Consider the following 17185-nt stretch of genomic DNA (forward strand, 5'->3'; position numbering starts at 1 on the left):
TTTATATATTATATGTGATGTATTATTTGGTAGAAATACTGTATTAGAGGTAAAATAATAATAACAATAATAAGAATACTTATTATTATTATTATTAATTATAATAGTAATATTAGCAGCCTATTATATAATTTAATATAATTCTATATAATAGTATAGAATAGTTTATAATACTATAATAATATATTATATTGTATTATGATATTTCTATGAGATTTTATTTGTAATATCATCATTATCCCATTTACCGCTTTGAGGGCGTGAGAAAGCAGTAAGTAACACATAAACACTGACTTGTTTCATCTTAAAGTGATGAGGGTCCACTGAAACCCACCCTGCTCTCTGCTCTCTGATGTCATCACCCTCTCTTATGCAAACCAGCTGTTTGCTTAATGGCTTTTAGATGCCAGCCAAATTACTGCATGTGTGTTGAGGAATGAGGGAGAGATGGAGAGAGAACATATGTGTGCATTTGATATCAGACACAAAATTCTTGAGTAAACAGCCTAGCCGCCATATAAATGAAAAATTAGATCATATAGATCCAAGGCACACAAAGACGAAGTCTCACAGGGGTAAAGTAGAAATGAATAGTGAGCACATCAATTTATTTTTCAAAACTTTATTCCTATCACAAACATACATCAGTTTAACACAATGCTAGTACACCGATCCAAAATATGACGGAATATCGGAATGATAAAACAAATGTCATAGTTGAAATAAAGGAAATTGTATTCATATGTATCTACATTTAAAACATAATTCCTTACTGGTTTATTTTAAGAGATACAGTCACTCTCCAGCACCAAATTTTGACCCCAAGTTAAGTCAGTCTTGTGTCAGAAATTTTGTGAAGAAGTGTAAAACATTAAAAAAATAGATATGAGTTTAAAAGTAGTGTCTTTATGTCTGCACATGTTTTTTTATCGTATTGGAGTGAATTGACTAAAACTAAAAACGATGGTCCAGGGTTTCATAGCTGCACCCAATTACATCCTTTTTTTTTGTTGCCTAATGACTTTGTGTACAGTGTAGTAGCAAATGCAGAGACAAAATAAAATGCACCCACCCACCCAAGAAACTTCTAGTAATTAAGGCAGGTAACTGAAATGATTAAGTCAGTCATTCAATCCATAAACACTAGTTCTAAATGTCTGGAATAAAAATATTACAAAAAGAGCATAATACTGGTTTACAAAGTACGGCAAAGCTGTAACACAATCCAGAAATGTCAGATAACAATTAGCTGTCACCCTGAGCACTAACAGGCTTTGCAGCATATCTAATTGGTTGAATTTTACGGTACGTTAACGGTTGTTTGCAGCAATGAAATGGAGTTGATGGATTGACGCTTGAACTGATTTCTCATGCTCAGCAACTCCAGGAATCATTACTTTGTCATGCAGTGATATTAACAAAATTATACAAGACTATTTACTAGTCGAATCATACTATACACAAAGACGAACATTTGGAACATTTCATACAGTCTCGAAACACAGAAACAATCCATCACAAACAAAAACACAACTCACGTCCATTGGATTCTGAATGTTTCTTTATAGCATCATGTGATTTACTCTCAGCTGGAAGCTGTGGAGCGCTGGGACAGGAGCAAGGATCCTCCCGGCGTTCCGTTCCAGCCCTGGCTGCTCGTTTGGAAGCCAGCAATGATTCATGAGAAAGGTCCCCCACCCCACAGCAGTACTGTATTATACTGAAAGGGTTAAGCTCTTGAACTAAAATGTGTTTTTTTTCATATTTTGATTGAATTTATATAATGTTCTTGTTTAAATCATCACTGTCGTAACTGGCACTTACAACTGCTTTCTGAACGTACAGCAATCTTTCATACAGTACTGAAATGTGTACATTTATTTTAACATATCGGGAGGAGGATTACTTAACCAGTTTGCCTCAAAAGTTGTTCTGTGTGAACTTAAATTGAACATTTAGCATTTTGCAGTGGGAATTTGAGTCTTTGGCACCCGTGTGCCTTATGGCCAAGATCAGTGCAGTAGATTGAGCTGGGTTTAAGAAGCAGGGACTAAGCCTTCCGCCCAGACCCTCGGTGGCAGGTTGGCTTGCTCACAGCTCAGTGTCTGCTGTTTTGGTGGTAGAGTGGCCGTTGGTGGCAGCAGGAGGAGTTTGGGCTTTAACGGCCTCTTGTGACTCTCCGTTAAGACTAGGCTTTTCCTGGGGCTCAGGCTGGTTTAGAGGGTCCACAGACACCAGAGTGTTGCCCTGGTTCTCCTCGTCAGCCATGTAAGACTCCTCAGCCTGTGAAAAAAAAAAAAAAAAAAAAGATTTTATTTTTATTTTTTATATAAAATTTTAACATTTTATATTACATTTTTATATTACAATTTATTATATATTATTATGTTTTTACTACTTATAAAACTGTATTGCTCAAATTTACAAATTCAGATTGAGATTCAAGATTTATAACTTATAACTTTGTGTTTTTAGGAGAATAAGGAGATGGTTTTTCTAAAATTTCTTGGGATGAATGATATTAGACACAAATGAGACAATGATTAATCACGTGGATCATGGAAGAATTTGAAAAAATAATAATAATTACAGAGTTCATATCAAGATTCTATCAAATTTGATCCACTGACCGCATTAAAATATTAAAATTAAGATTTTCATTTTTTTTGTCAGTATTTTTGTAAATCAGCACTGATGAGCAAGACCCTTGAACAACGGGGAGGGTGTTCTTTGAGCAGAACATGTAAACTTTCATAAAATAATTTTTGTTTGATGTAAGATTTTTCCTGACACATCTTCAAAGCTAAAGCATTTATATTGTGCAGCATATGGCTTATGAAATGCTGCCCTATGAATGTACAGTATGTATTTTTTCATTGTAAGACTCTTTCTTAGGTCTGCCGAGAGTGCACTTTGCTTCACTTTCATCATTTCTCATCGTTTATCAGAGAAGGAAAACAACTTAGAACTATTGGCAGGGAGATGAAACGGTGTTTCACGAGCATGTGTTGTGTTTCTGAGCATTCGATGGGGCGTGTGCTTGAGGAAATGCGTTGCACTGATATGCTGCCAATTGTTTTCCTCTTAATTATGAGCTTGGCATCAGTTCGCTTCCAAATACGCTGAACTTTGCAATTAAAATACATGCATAACACATTCAAAATGGAAATCTGATTGGGAACACTCAGCGATGGAGATACTGTCAGTGAAATTATCAGATTGAGGGTTTAGTCAGCAGGAAGTGAATGAATGTGTAATTTTACTTCAAAGGTTTGTTTACTGTTGATTTAGAGCATGCGATCGCATCCTCAAGAAAGCCCATTACAATTCATGGGGTGTTTTTCTGACACTCACCAGTTTCATGCCTCTGGCGTTGTTTCGGCGATGGCACTTAAAGTAGTATATGCCGATAATTATTGCAGCAAGCAGTAAGCCAATCACCAGCAAAGACACAAAAACAGCAGAAGAAGATCCAGAGTCTCCATGGGAGGATCCAGAGGAAGATCCAGAGGGAGATCGAGGGGAAGATCCAAGGGAAGATTCAGGGGAAGATTCAGGGGAAGATTCAGGGGAAGATCTCTTTTCTTCCTGTTTGTCCAGATAGAGAAACACACACACACACACACACACACACACACAAAAAACGTTGAACAAAAACAGGGATTAAATATCGGAGAGCTTCATATTCTATAGATATATAATCAAGTGATGTTGATTTAGTTTGGGTGTCCCTTAACAGCATGCAGGAATGTTTTGTCATAGATCTATTGTGATAAAACAATCTAAATCTAAATAAAAGAAATCACCAATATTGGTAGATAATGTCGGGTTTAGGAAAATGTAAGCTAAATTGGCCAATTTAACTAAAATTAAAATTAAATTCTTCAGTAAAGTTCACCCAAAAAACGTATCTGTATTAACCAACAAAAAGAGGAAGTAAACCGGAAGTTGCCTTTGTGGTTTAGCACCTCTCCCTGCCTTTCACAAAGCATGTCTGTGCTCCATTTTATCCCAGAGTGTCATGCCAGAATAACCAACGCCTATCATGATGAAAAAAAAAGAAAATTTGAGATCCTGCGTCAGACTGGCCTATCGCTTCTATCATCTCACCCATAGTACTTTCACCGGTCTCAGATCTGTTCTTGCCAACAATGGATGCTCATCATCCACCCCCCCCCCCCCCAATTCTTCTCTCTAACCTCTTTACTAGGTTCATAACCGCATGGCAGCACAGAGGAAGCACTGAGAGGAAGCCCCTCTTCTCTCCCACTCATTCATCTTTTGTGTGGAAGGATTATTTATAACGAATGACGAAGCAGGATCTCCCTAATCTGAGCTCACAGGCATCAACAGCTCAAACTGCCCTGCGAAACTATATCCTCACAGACACAAAAGCTTCCTTCCTTTCTAATGTACACAGACGTCCATTGGTCTGGGTTGGCAAAGTAGAGCTACTTGAGAAGTCTTGTAGAGGTCCTTTATAGTTGAGTTTAGATTGTTTTAAGCTCTTCTGATGACCTTTTGGAGTAAATATGGGAAATGTGCATTGGTATGATGCTGATATGGCCTTACTGAAACGTATGAACGTGTAAACAAAAATATAAATGCAGTTGCAAAATGTCCCTTTGCCAAAAATGTATTTTGTAGGTACAGCACTTGGCAAATTGATAGTATCAAATGGTAATATTGTGGTACTTTGATTTATACAAATCTACTAAATGATTGTCATATTCAATTGTATTTATAGTACTTTCCTCATAAAAAAGTAATATGGTAGTACCATTGTACAATGATGTTGGTATAATAGTATTGTTATGGTACTTTGAAATATATCATTGTAGTAAATTTCATGTACTTTTTTTTTATATCGTCATACTATTGGTTCTTCAGTGGTTCTTTGTGGTAGTTGAGATGCTATATACTGTAGCACTGCTAATTGTTTTTTTGGCTCATAATCATAGGGGAACCAATTCAGTGCTATTGCACCAGTAAAGAACCTGTAATGTGGTTCTTTTGGGTGGTTAAGGTGCTATATAGCACCATCTTAAAAGGCATAGGTGCTATGTAGCTTTGTAAAGTGGTTCCCCAATGATTACAAGCCAAGAACATTTAGTGCTATTTAGCACCATTTTTTGAGAGTGTATGGTAAATGTCAACAAATGAAGTACCATGTTAAAGTACCAAAAAGACCATGGTACTAAACCATCTGTTCTGTATGAAGTGTAGAGGAAGTGGCATGATATTTATGGAAGTAGATAGTGCCATGGTATTACCATCTGTACCATCTGATGGAACTTGTGAACGTGAATCCTAAATGTCGGGTTTAGGAAAATGTAAGCTAAATCGGCCAATTTAACTAAAATTAAAATTAAATTCTTCAGTAAAGCTTTCGAAAACCAATGAAAACCAATGATTAATAATAAATTAAAAGACAACTCTGCTAGTTCTTAACTGAACAGTCAAATGTACATTGAATTTGGACAATTTTAAATTTTCCACCCAGAATTCTAATCCATGATATTAGTAACCAAAAATTACTTACTTTTGTATTTATGGAAACTTGATTTGAGACTGTATTGTTTACCTTTATTTCGCTCTCCATTAGATCAGAGGTTAATTGATTTGGTTTTTCTGTTTGGTTTGTTACAGGTGTAGACTGGCTGGCAGTGGTATGTAATTGAGGTGCTAAAACAAAAGAATCAAGGATTAGTATTATAACCAACTATAAACACTTAAGAAATTAATTTAGGGCAATTTTTGAAACCTCTTACTTTGGTTAACAGAACCTGTTTGGCTGGGGATGGTTGTTTTTTGATCATTAGGCCCAGAATTTGAGTTTGTAGCTTTAACTGTTATATCTTCAGTTGTCGGGGGTGCTGTCCGGGTTGCTGTCTGGGTTACTGTAGAGGATGCTTGCTGGGATTCTGTTGGGGTTTCTTCCGTGGTTGCTGTCGAGGATGCTCTCGAGGTTGCTGCCGGGAATGCTGCCGTGCTTGAAGATGAATCTGGTGACGTAACTGTTGGGCTCTGTCCCTGACAACCTGCATGGCAACACAGAAAATGTTAAAAAGATCAAATACTGTAAGACACTTTAGGTTGCACTTTCACCTCACCTTGTTGATATATGTACGGTCATGTTACATAAATAATGAAGAACATGATCAATATGCACAAAATTGCCATTAATGTGCCGCCCATAACAGCAGTTATATTTTGATCTCATAAAATTTGACTAATTTTGCCTAAAAATAATCTGTTCATAAAAGACGTTTGTATGTGAATCAGATTATATACGTTGATTTACTAAAGATTAGTTATTCATAAAAGCATATTTTTACATATTTTATAAAATTAAAAATATATTAATTTAAAAAGTTTTGCAAATCGGTACAGTATGGATTTTAGAAAAAAAGATGCCTTGCCACCTGTTCACTTTGTATGTCATGCAGTCAACAAGTGTTTGCAGTGTTTGACCAGACTTTCCAGATCCTCCTTATCCAGAGCCTGCTGCTCAGTGTTTGCTAGCATGTGGGTGGTAAGTGTACCCTGAGGTTGAGAAGAGGTTAAAAAAATCCTGGCCCTTGTTATCTAATGCCCTTCTGTCTCCACCCTCTCCAAAAATGTGCCTTGTTTGCACAGCCACTCTGCATTATTAATAACTTAAGCAGGAGGGTAATGCTCCAGACACCGACTGAGAAAATAAACTTTACCCTCGAAAAGTCAAGACCTTTGTCTTTGCTGTACATTACCACCTTCCGTATAAAGAGTTATGTTTAGAGATGTGGAATGCAGGAAGCGAGTGGCTGGGTGTAAAGTACAAATTAATTTGTTTGCCCCTTTGTTTTAGGTGTTGCATCCTCAACTAATGATGCCATATCCGATAGTCATTAAACTTGAGTTCTTGCTAAAATAAACATGATAAGAACTACTTCTATTTTTTACTTTTGACAGACACGTTCAAGGTAAATCATTATAGGTAAATTATTAGCTACATATAATATATAGTGATTATTTTCACAATAAAGTCATGCTAACAAGCTTATTGCTTTTTTTCAAAGAAAACGGGACAACTGGAAATTAATTATTGTGATAACGTGCCATAAATGGTGTGCTCAGTTGAACCTGGAATTGTCTTTTAAGTGATTTTCAGCAAAGAATTGACAAAGTTTTTTGCCATTGGGGATTGGAGCAGCTGAGCTTTAAATCTAGAACAATTTCTACTTGTAACACGTTTTGCCATCAAACTTATAACTGAGGCTTCAGAATGGCATTTGGAGCTCATGCTGGGTGGTCTTGTGCTTTCCTAACTAGAAATACTAAGATATCTTCCAAAGTCTGATCTTAAAGTGATTCTACATTTGTCTCAACAAGTGTAACTGTATCACGCAAGAACAACAATCCTTGATCTATCTTTTTATTAATCCACTAAAAACTGACAATCTGTTCTTGGTAAAGCTCAAATCTTTTAGTGATAGCTCACTTTCTGTTCGTGACTCTTAGCATTTTGTCATTTTAAAGGATGCATGGCCACCGCGATAGCGCTCGGCCGCATTAACAGCTTGAAACACCCCTTCCTCATTACAGAAACACCCCGAGTATCTAGATACTGTGCGTGGCTAGCCATATATTTTGATTGGCAGAACTGGGCATGCATCCTACAGCTCTTAAGAATGTTAATAAAACTAAGCACTGACTAACGCAAAACCAAAACCTGACATGTTTATTGATATAATAATTGTTAGGAAGAATGTCCCTCTTCTCCTAACATCATATAAACAAGACTTGTGTACATGAACGCCCTTGTACACGTTTGCATTTGTGTGTATTCTACGAATGCAAAGTGCAACATTCTTATTCATTGTGTATGGAGACGAACATCTTTGTGTACAAAACAAAATTCTTCTCCCAGCAGCACAATCACAAACACTAGCAATGTCCTGTTTTGCATACTTTCTGTCCCAAGTCAGTGTTATGCGAAATTAGAATTAGTGCATCATAGTTACGTAATTTTAGATTTTAAGGGAAATTAGGTAGATGTTAATTGCTAAAATACAAATCCAAACAGTACCCAAAATGGTTTTCTTGGTAAGGAAGGAAGATGTACTGTATTATGGTATGGCGTCACCATTTATATTTGAAGAAACTGATATTTGTGGTGAATGAGGTCACTCTAGACAATCTGGGAGTAAGTCTTGCCTAACAAATGAATTTCCATGTAAATATTGTCCCTCATAGCCAGACCTCTGATTAAACCTTGTGAACACAATTTTGATTCCAGGGGGACTGATAAAAACCTTGTGTTGCGTGAGGTCAGCCAGTCAAAACTGAGTTTGCCAAACTGAGAAAGTACTTTCTAGTTTTTATGCGGTGCAGTCGGGAAGTGTGCTGTCTGAGTGTATGCATAAATGTTGTGCTTAAATTTGCTCTAGCATAAAATGCATACATTTTATCCATAAATGTTATTAAGATTTGATGCATAAAGTTTCTACATACTCTCACAATATGTATTTATTTATGCATAAAACATTTAAACAGTTACAAAAACCTTGTAACATCTGTCTTGATGTCTCACTTTAAAGCTAATAAACTAAGAATGATCTTCAGTCATGCCACATTATATCTACTTTTATCGAACATGTACTTGCATGCACTTTCAAATATGTACACAATCTAAAGCGCTACTCTGGAGATGAAAGATAGAAATTATTAATAATGATTTTCCAGACACCATGTTGCAGATTAGAAATGAGATAATTCAGTTTCTACTGTGAAGAAGTAGGTCGGTTGTCTTGCTGCAGTCTAAACAAACATAAATCTCAACCCGTCAGATTTTCTTCCCAAATGAGATAACCATCTTGACGTATCTAATATTTCACAATTGGTGCTGCGGTGAAATCTGGTCATCAGTCTGACATCTGGATGCTCGACAGCAAGCACAAACAGAGTTCTGGAAGAGTGAGAGTATGTGACTCCACCTAACTGCTTCAATGCGTGTTTTTCATCCACCAATACAACAGAAATATGACCGGAATCATTATTTTCCCAAGGATAGTGACACAACAGGGACCAAATGTGCTCTCCAGATTTCTGAATCACTCTAATCCTTTCTGTGGTGTTCTGGCACGTCTGGTCTGATCTAATGAGACAATCTCAGGCAAAGACTCTCAAAATCTCTCATGCTCTCAGCTGTGCCTGAATGGATGTACGCCAGTAAGCTTAACCAGACATGTCCTGACAGCTCTGATATAAACCTGAGAGCTAAAGCCTCCTCCTTCCTCCAGAATCCCTGGAAACATGAGAAATGCCCGTAAAATGCTTAAGGTTATTTTAAAGTAAGTACCTCATTCAAAGGACAGTTCACCCATGAAATGAATAATTTGCCATCATTTACCTTTGCCAGATATGTAGATGATAGAATTTTCATTTTCTGGTCAACTGTTCCTTTAAGTCTTAGTTGTACAGAAGGATTCATATTTCAAGAATCCAGGAGAAGCTAAGATTTTGTGTTTTTATTTACATGCACTAGAAATATTGTAGAAGAACTCCAGATAACCTTTTTGTGTGTGTGTGTGGAATTTAAATCATTATAGATCATTTTTAGATCATTGCCTCTATAAATGTCCCGTGGGACTACTCATACAACTAAAAACTATGTCACTGTAATTTTCCCAGAGACATTTATTTCTGGAAATCTAAAGGCATGTCTGCTTCCATTCTGACTCTGGAGGATTTTTGGATGTATCCTCAGCTCAATCCCCAGTAGGAATGCAGCGATAAGCTATCTGCCTTTTCACAGCTCATAAGGGAGTGTCTTTAATCACTACCCATATGAATGTTTATATCACAAGCTTGTTGAATCTGGGAGAGTCTCTGTCTTCTTAACAGAGCCCTCCTCTTCTTCTTCTGTCCTCACACAGATCTGTAGCAGGACTATCTGGCAGGACGGAAGGCCATCTCGAAATCAGCTATCTCTGGGTCTGTTTGAAACAGGAGAAATCTAAACAAACAGCTTAGCGAAAGAGGAAGGAGTGTGATAACGGGTGCAGGCAACTCAAAAGGGTCTGTAATGGCTCTAATAATCACTAACGTGTTGTCCAGCAGGGTGGAGTCCATCTCTCTCAATCTCCAGATGCACAGATCTCAAGGGAAGTACTCTCCTCCCAGTGTACGTACTTTGTGCTTTAACATGAGGCTCTAATGTCTGCAGACGGCTAGGCTGGACGGCAGCCTGGAACTCAAAACTTCTCCACCCAGGCTGTAGAGAGCATGTCTCGGTGATGAATCAGCTGCAGCCCAATTCCCTTACCTAAGCAGGCCTGAGCTCTATATGTTTACTATCATTGTTCCATCGTTCTGTCATTCTATAAGTTGTTCTATGCATCTACCATCCATCCATTCATCAAACTATCCATCCCTCTGTTGAGAGAGAGGTTTCAAGTTGTAGAACTTTCCAATAAGACTTTGTCAAGCCAACAATGAAAACTTGGTTTTTCTAATTTCAATTTCACTTTTTCTCAAATTTCGAAATGTTGTTTCTCAAAAGGTCAATGAACTTTATGGGCACTTTTAACTGACGCACTACGAATCCAGTGGTCACTCTATCCACCCCAACTATGGGAGAACTATTTCCATTTGTGAGCATGCTGATCCTGAGAGTTTACTTAGCAATGAGCCCATGGCCCAGTTGTTTTCTGACAAAACAAAAACGGGGTGAAGGAATCAATCAAATTAGCGTCAGGCGTGGAATGTTCCCCCAAGCCAGACAGGATGTAGGTATCTCAGATAGAAACTATAGACCGTGCGCTATCCATTCACACAGTAATTCCAATCCTGAGCCCTTTGGATTCAATTCGAGATGTATATTTAATACACAGACCACCTACTAATGGGCGGCTTTACTATTCTTAGACAAATAGAGTCTCATTCACGGTTTTTGCAGTGTTGATTTCCATAATAACCCTCCAGAGTAATACAATACAGATTCTATAAGAGTTTGATTTATGGTTTGCATAACAAATTTTTGTGTTTTTATTGCTTTAAACCTTTTTTTTTAAAGAGCACCCTCTACTGTCCAAAACAGCAATCTTCTTGTAACCCCCACTAACTGCCAGCTGCCGCCTCGTTTTGCAGCTTACTGTCAGCACTAAATGCAATGCGTAGCTGCAGATGTCCATGGACTTTTTCCAAGCTCTTGTTCTTTGACATCATCATGCAGATTGATTCAGACAACGTAATTGGATATCTAAATGTTTGATCCGCTGCCATGCTCGGCTTATACAATGCTTGGAGAAAAGGCCACAACAGAAAGACGAGTGTGGGGCTGTTGTTTTTTTTCTTTCTGATTTTTTCTTCTCATCACACAAAAGAAAAACTGGGGTTGGGTTTTGCCCCCTCTCTCACTTTCTGGCTAACCGTAACAAATCCCCTGGGCTCTGTAATGCTGTGGTTAAGGAGGAAAGACTGCTATGAGAAAGTTCTCGTGCTTTTGATGGCAAGCAAAGGATACGATCTTATGTTTTCAATTAGGGAACATTAGGTAGAATTGCCCCAGTGTTGTGTTGCTTGCTGAACATTAATTACCCCGGCAATTACCCCACCGGTTAAAGAGGCTCAGCCAAGCCACATTAACGCTGTTTATTCCTCAGGCAAAATGGCAGGAACCCCCATAGAAGCAAACCTCTCAATAATGTCACATTACAACGAGTATTACAAAAACACAACAATAGTTTAACTCAATTTGTGTATGTAAAAAGCAATTAATGAAAAGGCTCTTTCCACAAATAGTGTACAATCTTATAATAATATATATTTAATTTGATAGTAAATAATGTACAATATTTTATATGCATGTGTATATATAAAATTAACATTACTTATTTATAGTTTATGTATTTATATATTTGTTGTACCATTTGATAAGCACTTATGCTTATTTATTTATTTTTATTTTTTTACCTTAAAGGGTTAGTTCACTTCCAGAAAAATAAATTTACTGATAATTTACTCACCCCCTTGACGTCCAAGATGTTCATGTTCATGTCTGGAACTGAACTAATCCTTTAATCATGGAAAATACACAATTTTATGACTACGTACTGGATTTTGCACAAGTTCTATATCAGTGTGAACACTCAAAGGTTACAATTAAAGTTTCTGAGGAACTGAAACTTTGCCATCGTTTTCTAAGTTGCCGTTTGACTAATACGATGATCCAACCAGTAGACTGGTCCAAAATGGTGTCTAAGAGTTTCCGCTCGTTACAGATTTTGTTGAACCACAGGCTAGTTACACGCTAATGTTTGGACTCAGATTTTTGGATGGTAATATTACCAGAGTACAGTGTCAGAGTGAGAGCGGTTGGAAGCTGGATGCCAGCTGTGAGAGACGCAATAACAGCAAATCTATAGTGCCAGGGAACTTCAGAACAACAGACTCACAAGAGCGACAACAACAAGCCCTGATATGCGTCTAGACAGTCTCTTTTTTTCATTTAAGATGATGTACTAATTAAACTTGACTGTTAGTTGTTATTTCACATTTGTTCATAATATTATACATAATAGTTGTTTTGTCCTATTCTTAATTATAAGTGAAGTGTTGAACATAAACGTCTAAACATGCAACTTGCAATAATTACTGCTTGCTCAGTTGATCTTTTCATATAATCACAGAATAAACTGCTTATTTTTCCAGCCTTTTGGTTTCAATTAATATGCATCTCTTAAAAGCCAAGTGAGCCCGAGCACACCCAAATCTGACTGATGTAAGATATCCCATACAGCATTTGTGTTTAGGCTGGTTACATGACGTTAACCTCACCAGAGTGGCCTGGGACTGCAGGAATTCCAGGCAATAGCTTAAAGCCATGAGAAACTGGCAACTGCTTGTTTTTATTGGCCAAACAGTGCATCGTCAACCAAGGAGAATGTTCCAGAACCAGGGTATGAAGATATGAGGTCCACAAGCTTATCATTTCTCTCCTTGCCCCTTAGTGACCCCTGCCTGTCCATCTTGTTTTTATCACACATGATGTTCTGGCACGCATAAACTTCCACTTCTGTTATGCCTTAACTGTGTCTTTGTGTAGCTAAACCCATGGAAATATGCATCTTCTGTCCACTAAATAGCTTTGCTTGTCCTATCCAGTGTGATAAAAAAATACTTTACGTATTTGATAATAATAGTGCCTTTAAACATCATCTGCGTTGTGCAGTTTGGGAATTCCCATGTGTTGGTTCAGATCAGGGCGGATGAATTGGCTTCTGTTGGTACAGTTGATCTATAGGCCTTGGATTTTATCCAGATATCTAACTGTAATACACCACAGTAGCAGTTTTAGGACTGGGAAAAGACCTGCTCAAGGGACGCAAGGTCTGCCAGGAAGCTAAAGACGCGTGAAGGTGTTTTCTCACTCGCCGTTGAGCTCAAATCGCAGCCAGATTCAATAATATTCCATGATGCTTGGGAAGCACCAACCGTCATACTGGCACCTGTCCACTGAAATGCCACATTGCTACCAGGGTGTATAATGGGTGAACCTACTACATGGGAAAAGGTGGTAACTGAAATTCAGGGTGTTTTCGGATGGCTATCCTAACTATGAGGAGAATGTGAGCTCAGCTAAATACGTTTGTCATAGCGAATCATTCTTTCTTGCCCTTTCTATCCATCAGTTGAGGAAGGTTGCACCTATGAAAGAGCAATACTTACGTTGGGAGGTCACTGTAACATTTGAACCGTGGGTGGCCGGTTGGAATGCAGTTCTTTTGAGTCTTTCCTTGGAGTTCTCATTCAAATACCATGTAATTTGACCCTTTTTAGCCACTTTGCTTCAGCTAATTTAATTCTGAAGCAACTGTAGCATGTGGTTGCCTGTCCACATTGCTGAATCCACTGATCCAGTTATCGTAATTTGAAGCTTTTTTCAGTTCACTCTTTCTCATTTTGTAAATTTTAGGTATACTGTAAGTTGTATCAGTTTATGTATTTTCTGGGAATTGAACCCATGACCTTATTAATGTCATAATGCCTCTGTTTGCACTACAACCACAAACCGACAATACAAATATGTTATTTAAAACATAAAAACAGCAATTTTAGCTCCCAAGTGAACTCATGGAATCCTGTGAAATGAGCTGAATAAGATGCCAAAGTTGTGTTGAAATTAATATGTTTCAGGGCTACTGTTTCAGTCACTAGAGTGATGTTTGAATTTGCAGTCAATTAAAATTGTCTTAGAGAAAGTATACATTGTTTTTATGATCTAAAAACTCCATGCTTGCATATTTCCATGGTTGTCTGAAAAGCCTCTGACAGTCCATTGGCGAAATCTCACAGGAGTGACAATTGCACTAAAGTGACAAGCATTTGACAAACTGGTGGGAATGGAAATGTATAGTGCTTTGCGGTCAACAAAGTGGCTTCATTTGAACAATGACTTTTTGCAACCTCCGAAGTCTTAGCAGCATGGCTGTTTCAGCCTAATGAATTCAGCTGGTTTACAGTTTCACATTACTCTTATTAAAATCTCTGAACTGAACATTTGAGGATAACTATAGGAATGTATGGCACATTAACTTCAGATTTCATATTACACAATAGCTTTGGCTAACTGCGCAGGGTTCCTTTCAGCTGCCTAATTAAATTCTTCATTTAGCTTGAAAATGTATTATGTGCTGTTTGAGGGTTTGTCTGTTATGGAAGTCTGTTTTTTGTAGAACTGTTCTTATTCAAAATAATGTTTTTGTTTGTGTTTTTTTTCTTCAATTTTAACAGCACTAGTTTCCTGATAAAAGTTTGTTCGGTTGAACCATCATGCTTTTGAAAAGCTGCTCCGTGCTTAAACCTGCCCACTCTTAAACTACAGCATTACTTTCACCTCCTGGGAAAAGAGAATGGGGCGTACAGCTCTGCCCTGCCCACAAGGGCGTCATTTACAAACCAGCTTTTTTTTTAAATGAAGGACATGCGGTGGGAAGGCGAGTGCCTTTTACACAAAACTGTCTTTAGCCCTGTGGCTGATCATGTAAACATGCATCTATTTTCAGGAAAATATTAACCAACTGCTGTGGTCCTTCAACAAATCCACATGTACGACTGCTTTTCTAAAGGACAGTTTCACCAATGTAGTCTCAGAAAAGAGGATGAAGATGCTTAACAGACTCCTCAGACAGTTTCCAGGCTTTTCCAGCTTCTTCAGTCTCTAAACACATATACGCCCATGTTTCAGCCAGCTCCACCCAGACGGAGAACAGGATATAGCCCGCAATTACGATCAACAGCATGTTTCCACTCCAAACCAGAGCCCTTTGTTTGAGTTTTCCCGCTAACTTTTTAACTCCGTCTTCTCTGAGTAGACACTACAAACTGCCAGCTGTCACATCAATCAGAGTGAAACTGTTTTTAGAGTAAAATTAAATAAAAGCCACTTAACCCCCAAATACTAGCATTTCAAAACTGTGATGCTTTTATACTTAAAATATAATGTATCCTACTTTCTGAATGATTTCCTAACAAATTATAAGGAAAAAATATGAACAAAAAAAAAAAAAAAAAAAAACCTTGAAAGCTAATTACATACAAAGAGTGTGTAATCATAAAACGCTGCATGTGAGGCACAAAACCTAGAGTACAGTTTACAAAAGACTTCAAATAAACTTACTGTGAAGCAAGAGAAAGCCGAACATTAAAGCCAGACCCATCGTTTTCCAGAGCTCATTCATTCTTCGTACAGCCATTCTCATCTCTGAGCACGCTGAGGTGTGTGAGAGAGTGTTTGCAGACACTGGGGCAAGGCTGAGAGAGTTTAGGGGTTTCCTGTGCCTGAGACAGAAATGAGCGGGTCACAGGATGAAAGCATGGCTTGTGCTCCGGGGGTTTTATATGGCCCCTCTCCACTCCCTCCACGTCTCTCTCTCTTTCTCTCTCTCCTTCACCCTTATCTTCTTGCAGGGAAGGCCACCTCCTTCATTATGTGTGCATTTGATAGTATGAGAGATATGTGTGGCTGTAGATTTATTTAATTTAATTTAATTTAATTTAATTTAATTTTATTTAATTTTATTTTATTTAAAAAAATCTTAAGACTGGTAGTTTTCTGAATATACCAGGTGCGAATTATGCGATTAATTAAATTCAATTTATTTTTATTAGGTTACCTAAATATAAAAAGTGTAGAATAATTTATGTTATTCCAAACAAAGGATTTTTTTCCATTGGTCCACAGAGGGTTTGACGGGCTTCATGGCAGATATATAAATCATTTAGAATTTCCTTTTTAAATAGTCCATATTAAATTGTTTTCATTTATTTGTACATGATTATGAAGGCTGGATTCCTTCACGTTATGTCACATTTGCACTCTATATCTCATGATTTGACTTTTTATGTCACAATAAGACCTTCTTATTACAATCTCACAATAACTGTTCATTTTTCTATGTGGAAATGATCTTCGATAGTTACAAATGTTTGTTGAAGTGTTAAAGAGAAAATGTAGATTCTTCTTTATATTCGTGGTCCCAGGGCTGGTAAAGTGTCAGTACCTGGGTCTGAATTTTGCATTTCAAAGTTCCCTTTCGTTATGCCAAATGTGTGGTGTATTAATCCAACTGTTCTTTTTTCTCACTTCTCTGCAGCCTTTATACTGTGTTCATAGCTGACCAGCTTGTGAAAGCACATCACGTCACACACGCTGGATTTGTGTGTCCCTGGACCAATGAGTAACACAGCGAGTCATCTTTAACCCTCAATCACCCAAAAATACCAACACATGCACACAAAGGAAGTAAAGAACGGAAGGCAAGCTGAATAAGCCAACACGCACATGCACCAGTGTATCTAAACATGCGCACACCCTCACGAAAACCCATTTCCACTGGACAAACGTGAATTTCTCCTCAGTGTGACTGGGCGGGAATCATTCACATGTATCTGTGTGTTGGCGCCGCACAGAGAACATCTGGAAACAGTGCTGTGTGAGCAGCTTTGTGTGTTCATGGGGACTGCTCGCAAAATTACTTGTCAAACATTTCGGCCAGATGGGGGAGAGAGCGGAGAACATGTGTCCCCCCGCCACAAGCCTTACATTTTTCCCTCCCTTTTTGAGGTGAGGGGAGTTTGGGTGAACCCCACGCTGTAGCCCCTTCCTGACCTCTCAGGGAAGAAACACGCACAACGCAAAACT

General features: G+C 37.9%; 1 protein-coding gene across 2 annotated transcripts; it reads right to left on the reverse strand.

The window, feature by feature from the left end:
* Positions 1-606: 606 nt before the first annotated feature.
* Positions 607-15882, reverse strand: LOC128011675 (translocated actin-recruiting phosphoprotein). Of its 2 annotated transcripts, XM_052594350.1 has the most exons (6): positions 15662-15876; positions 5772-6041; positions 5585-5685; positions 3568-3588; positions 3355-3519; positions 607-2283 (listed from the first exon to the last, which is right to left on the reverse strand). In XM_052594350.1, the coding sequence occupies exons 1-6, from the start codon at positions 15741-15743 to the stop codon at positions 2092-2094; spliced, it is 831 nt and encodes a 276-aa protein (XP_052450310.1). In that variant the 5' UTR covers positions 15744-15876; the 3' UTR covers positions 607-2091. The 2 variants fall into 2 exon arrangements, with proteins under 2 accessions (XP_052450310.1, XP_052450309.1); XM_052594349.1 differs by having other exon boundaries at positions 3355-3588; positions 15662-15882.
* Positions 15883-17185: the final 1303 nt, after the last annotated feature.

Source organism: Carassius gibelio, chromosome B23 (assembly GCF_023724105.1).
Source record: "Carassius gibelio isolate Cgi1373 ecotype wild population from Czech Republic chromosome B23, carGib1.2-hapl.c, whole genome shotgun sequence".
Taxonomy (NCBI): domain Eukaryota; kingdom Metazoa; phylum Chordata; class Actinopteri; order Cypriniformes; family Cyprinidae; genus Carassius; species Carassius gibelio.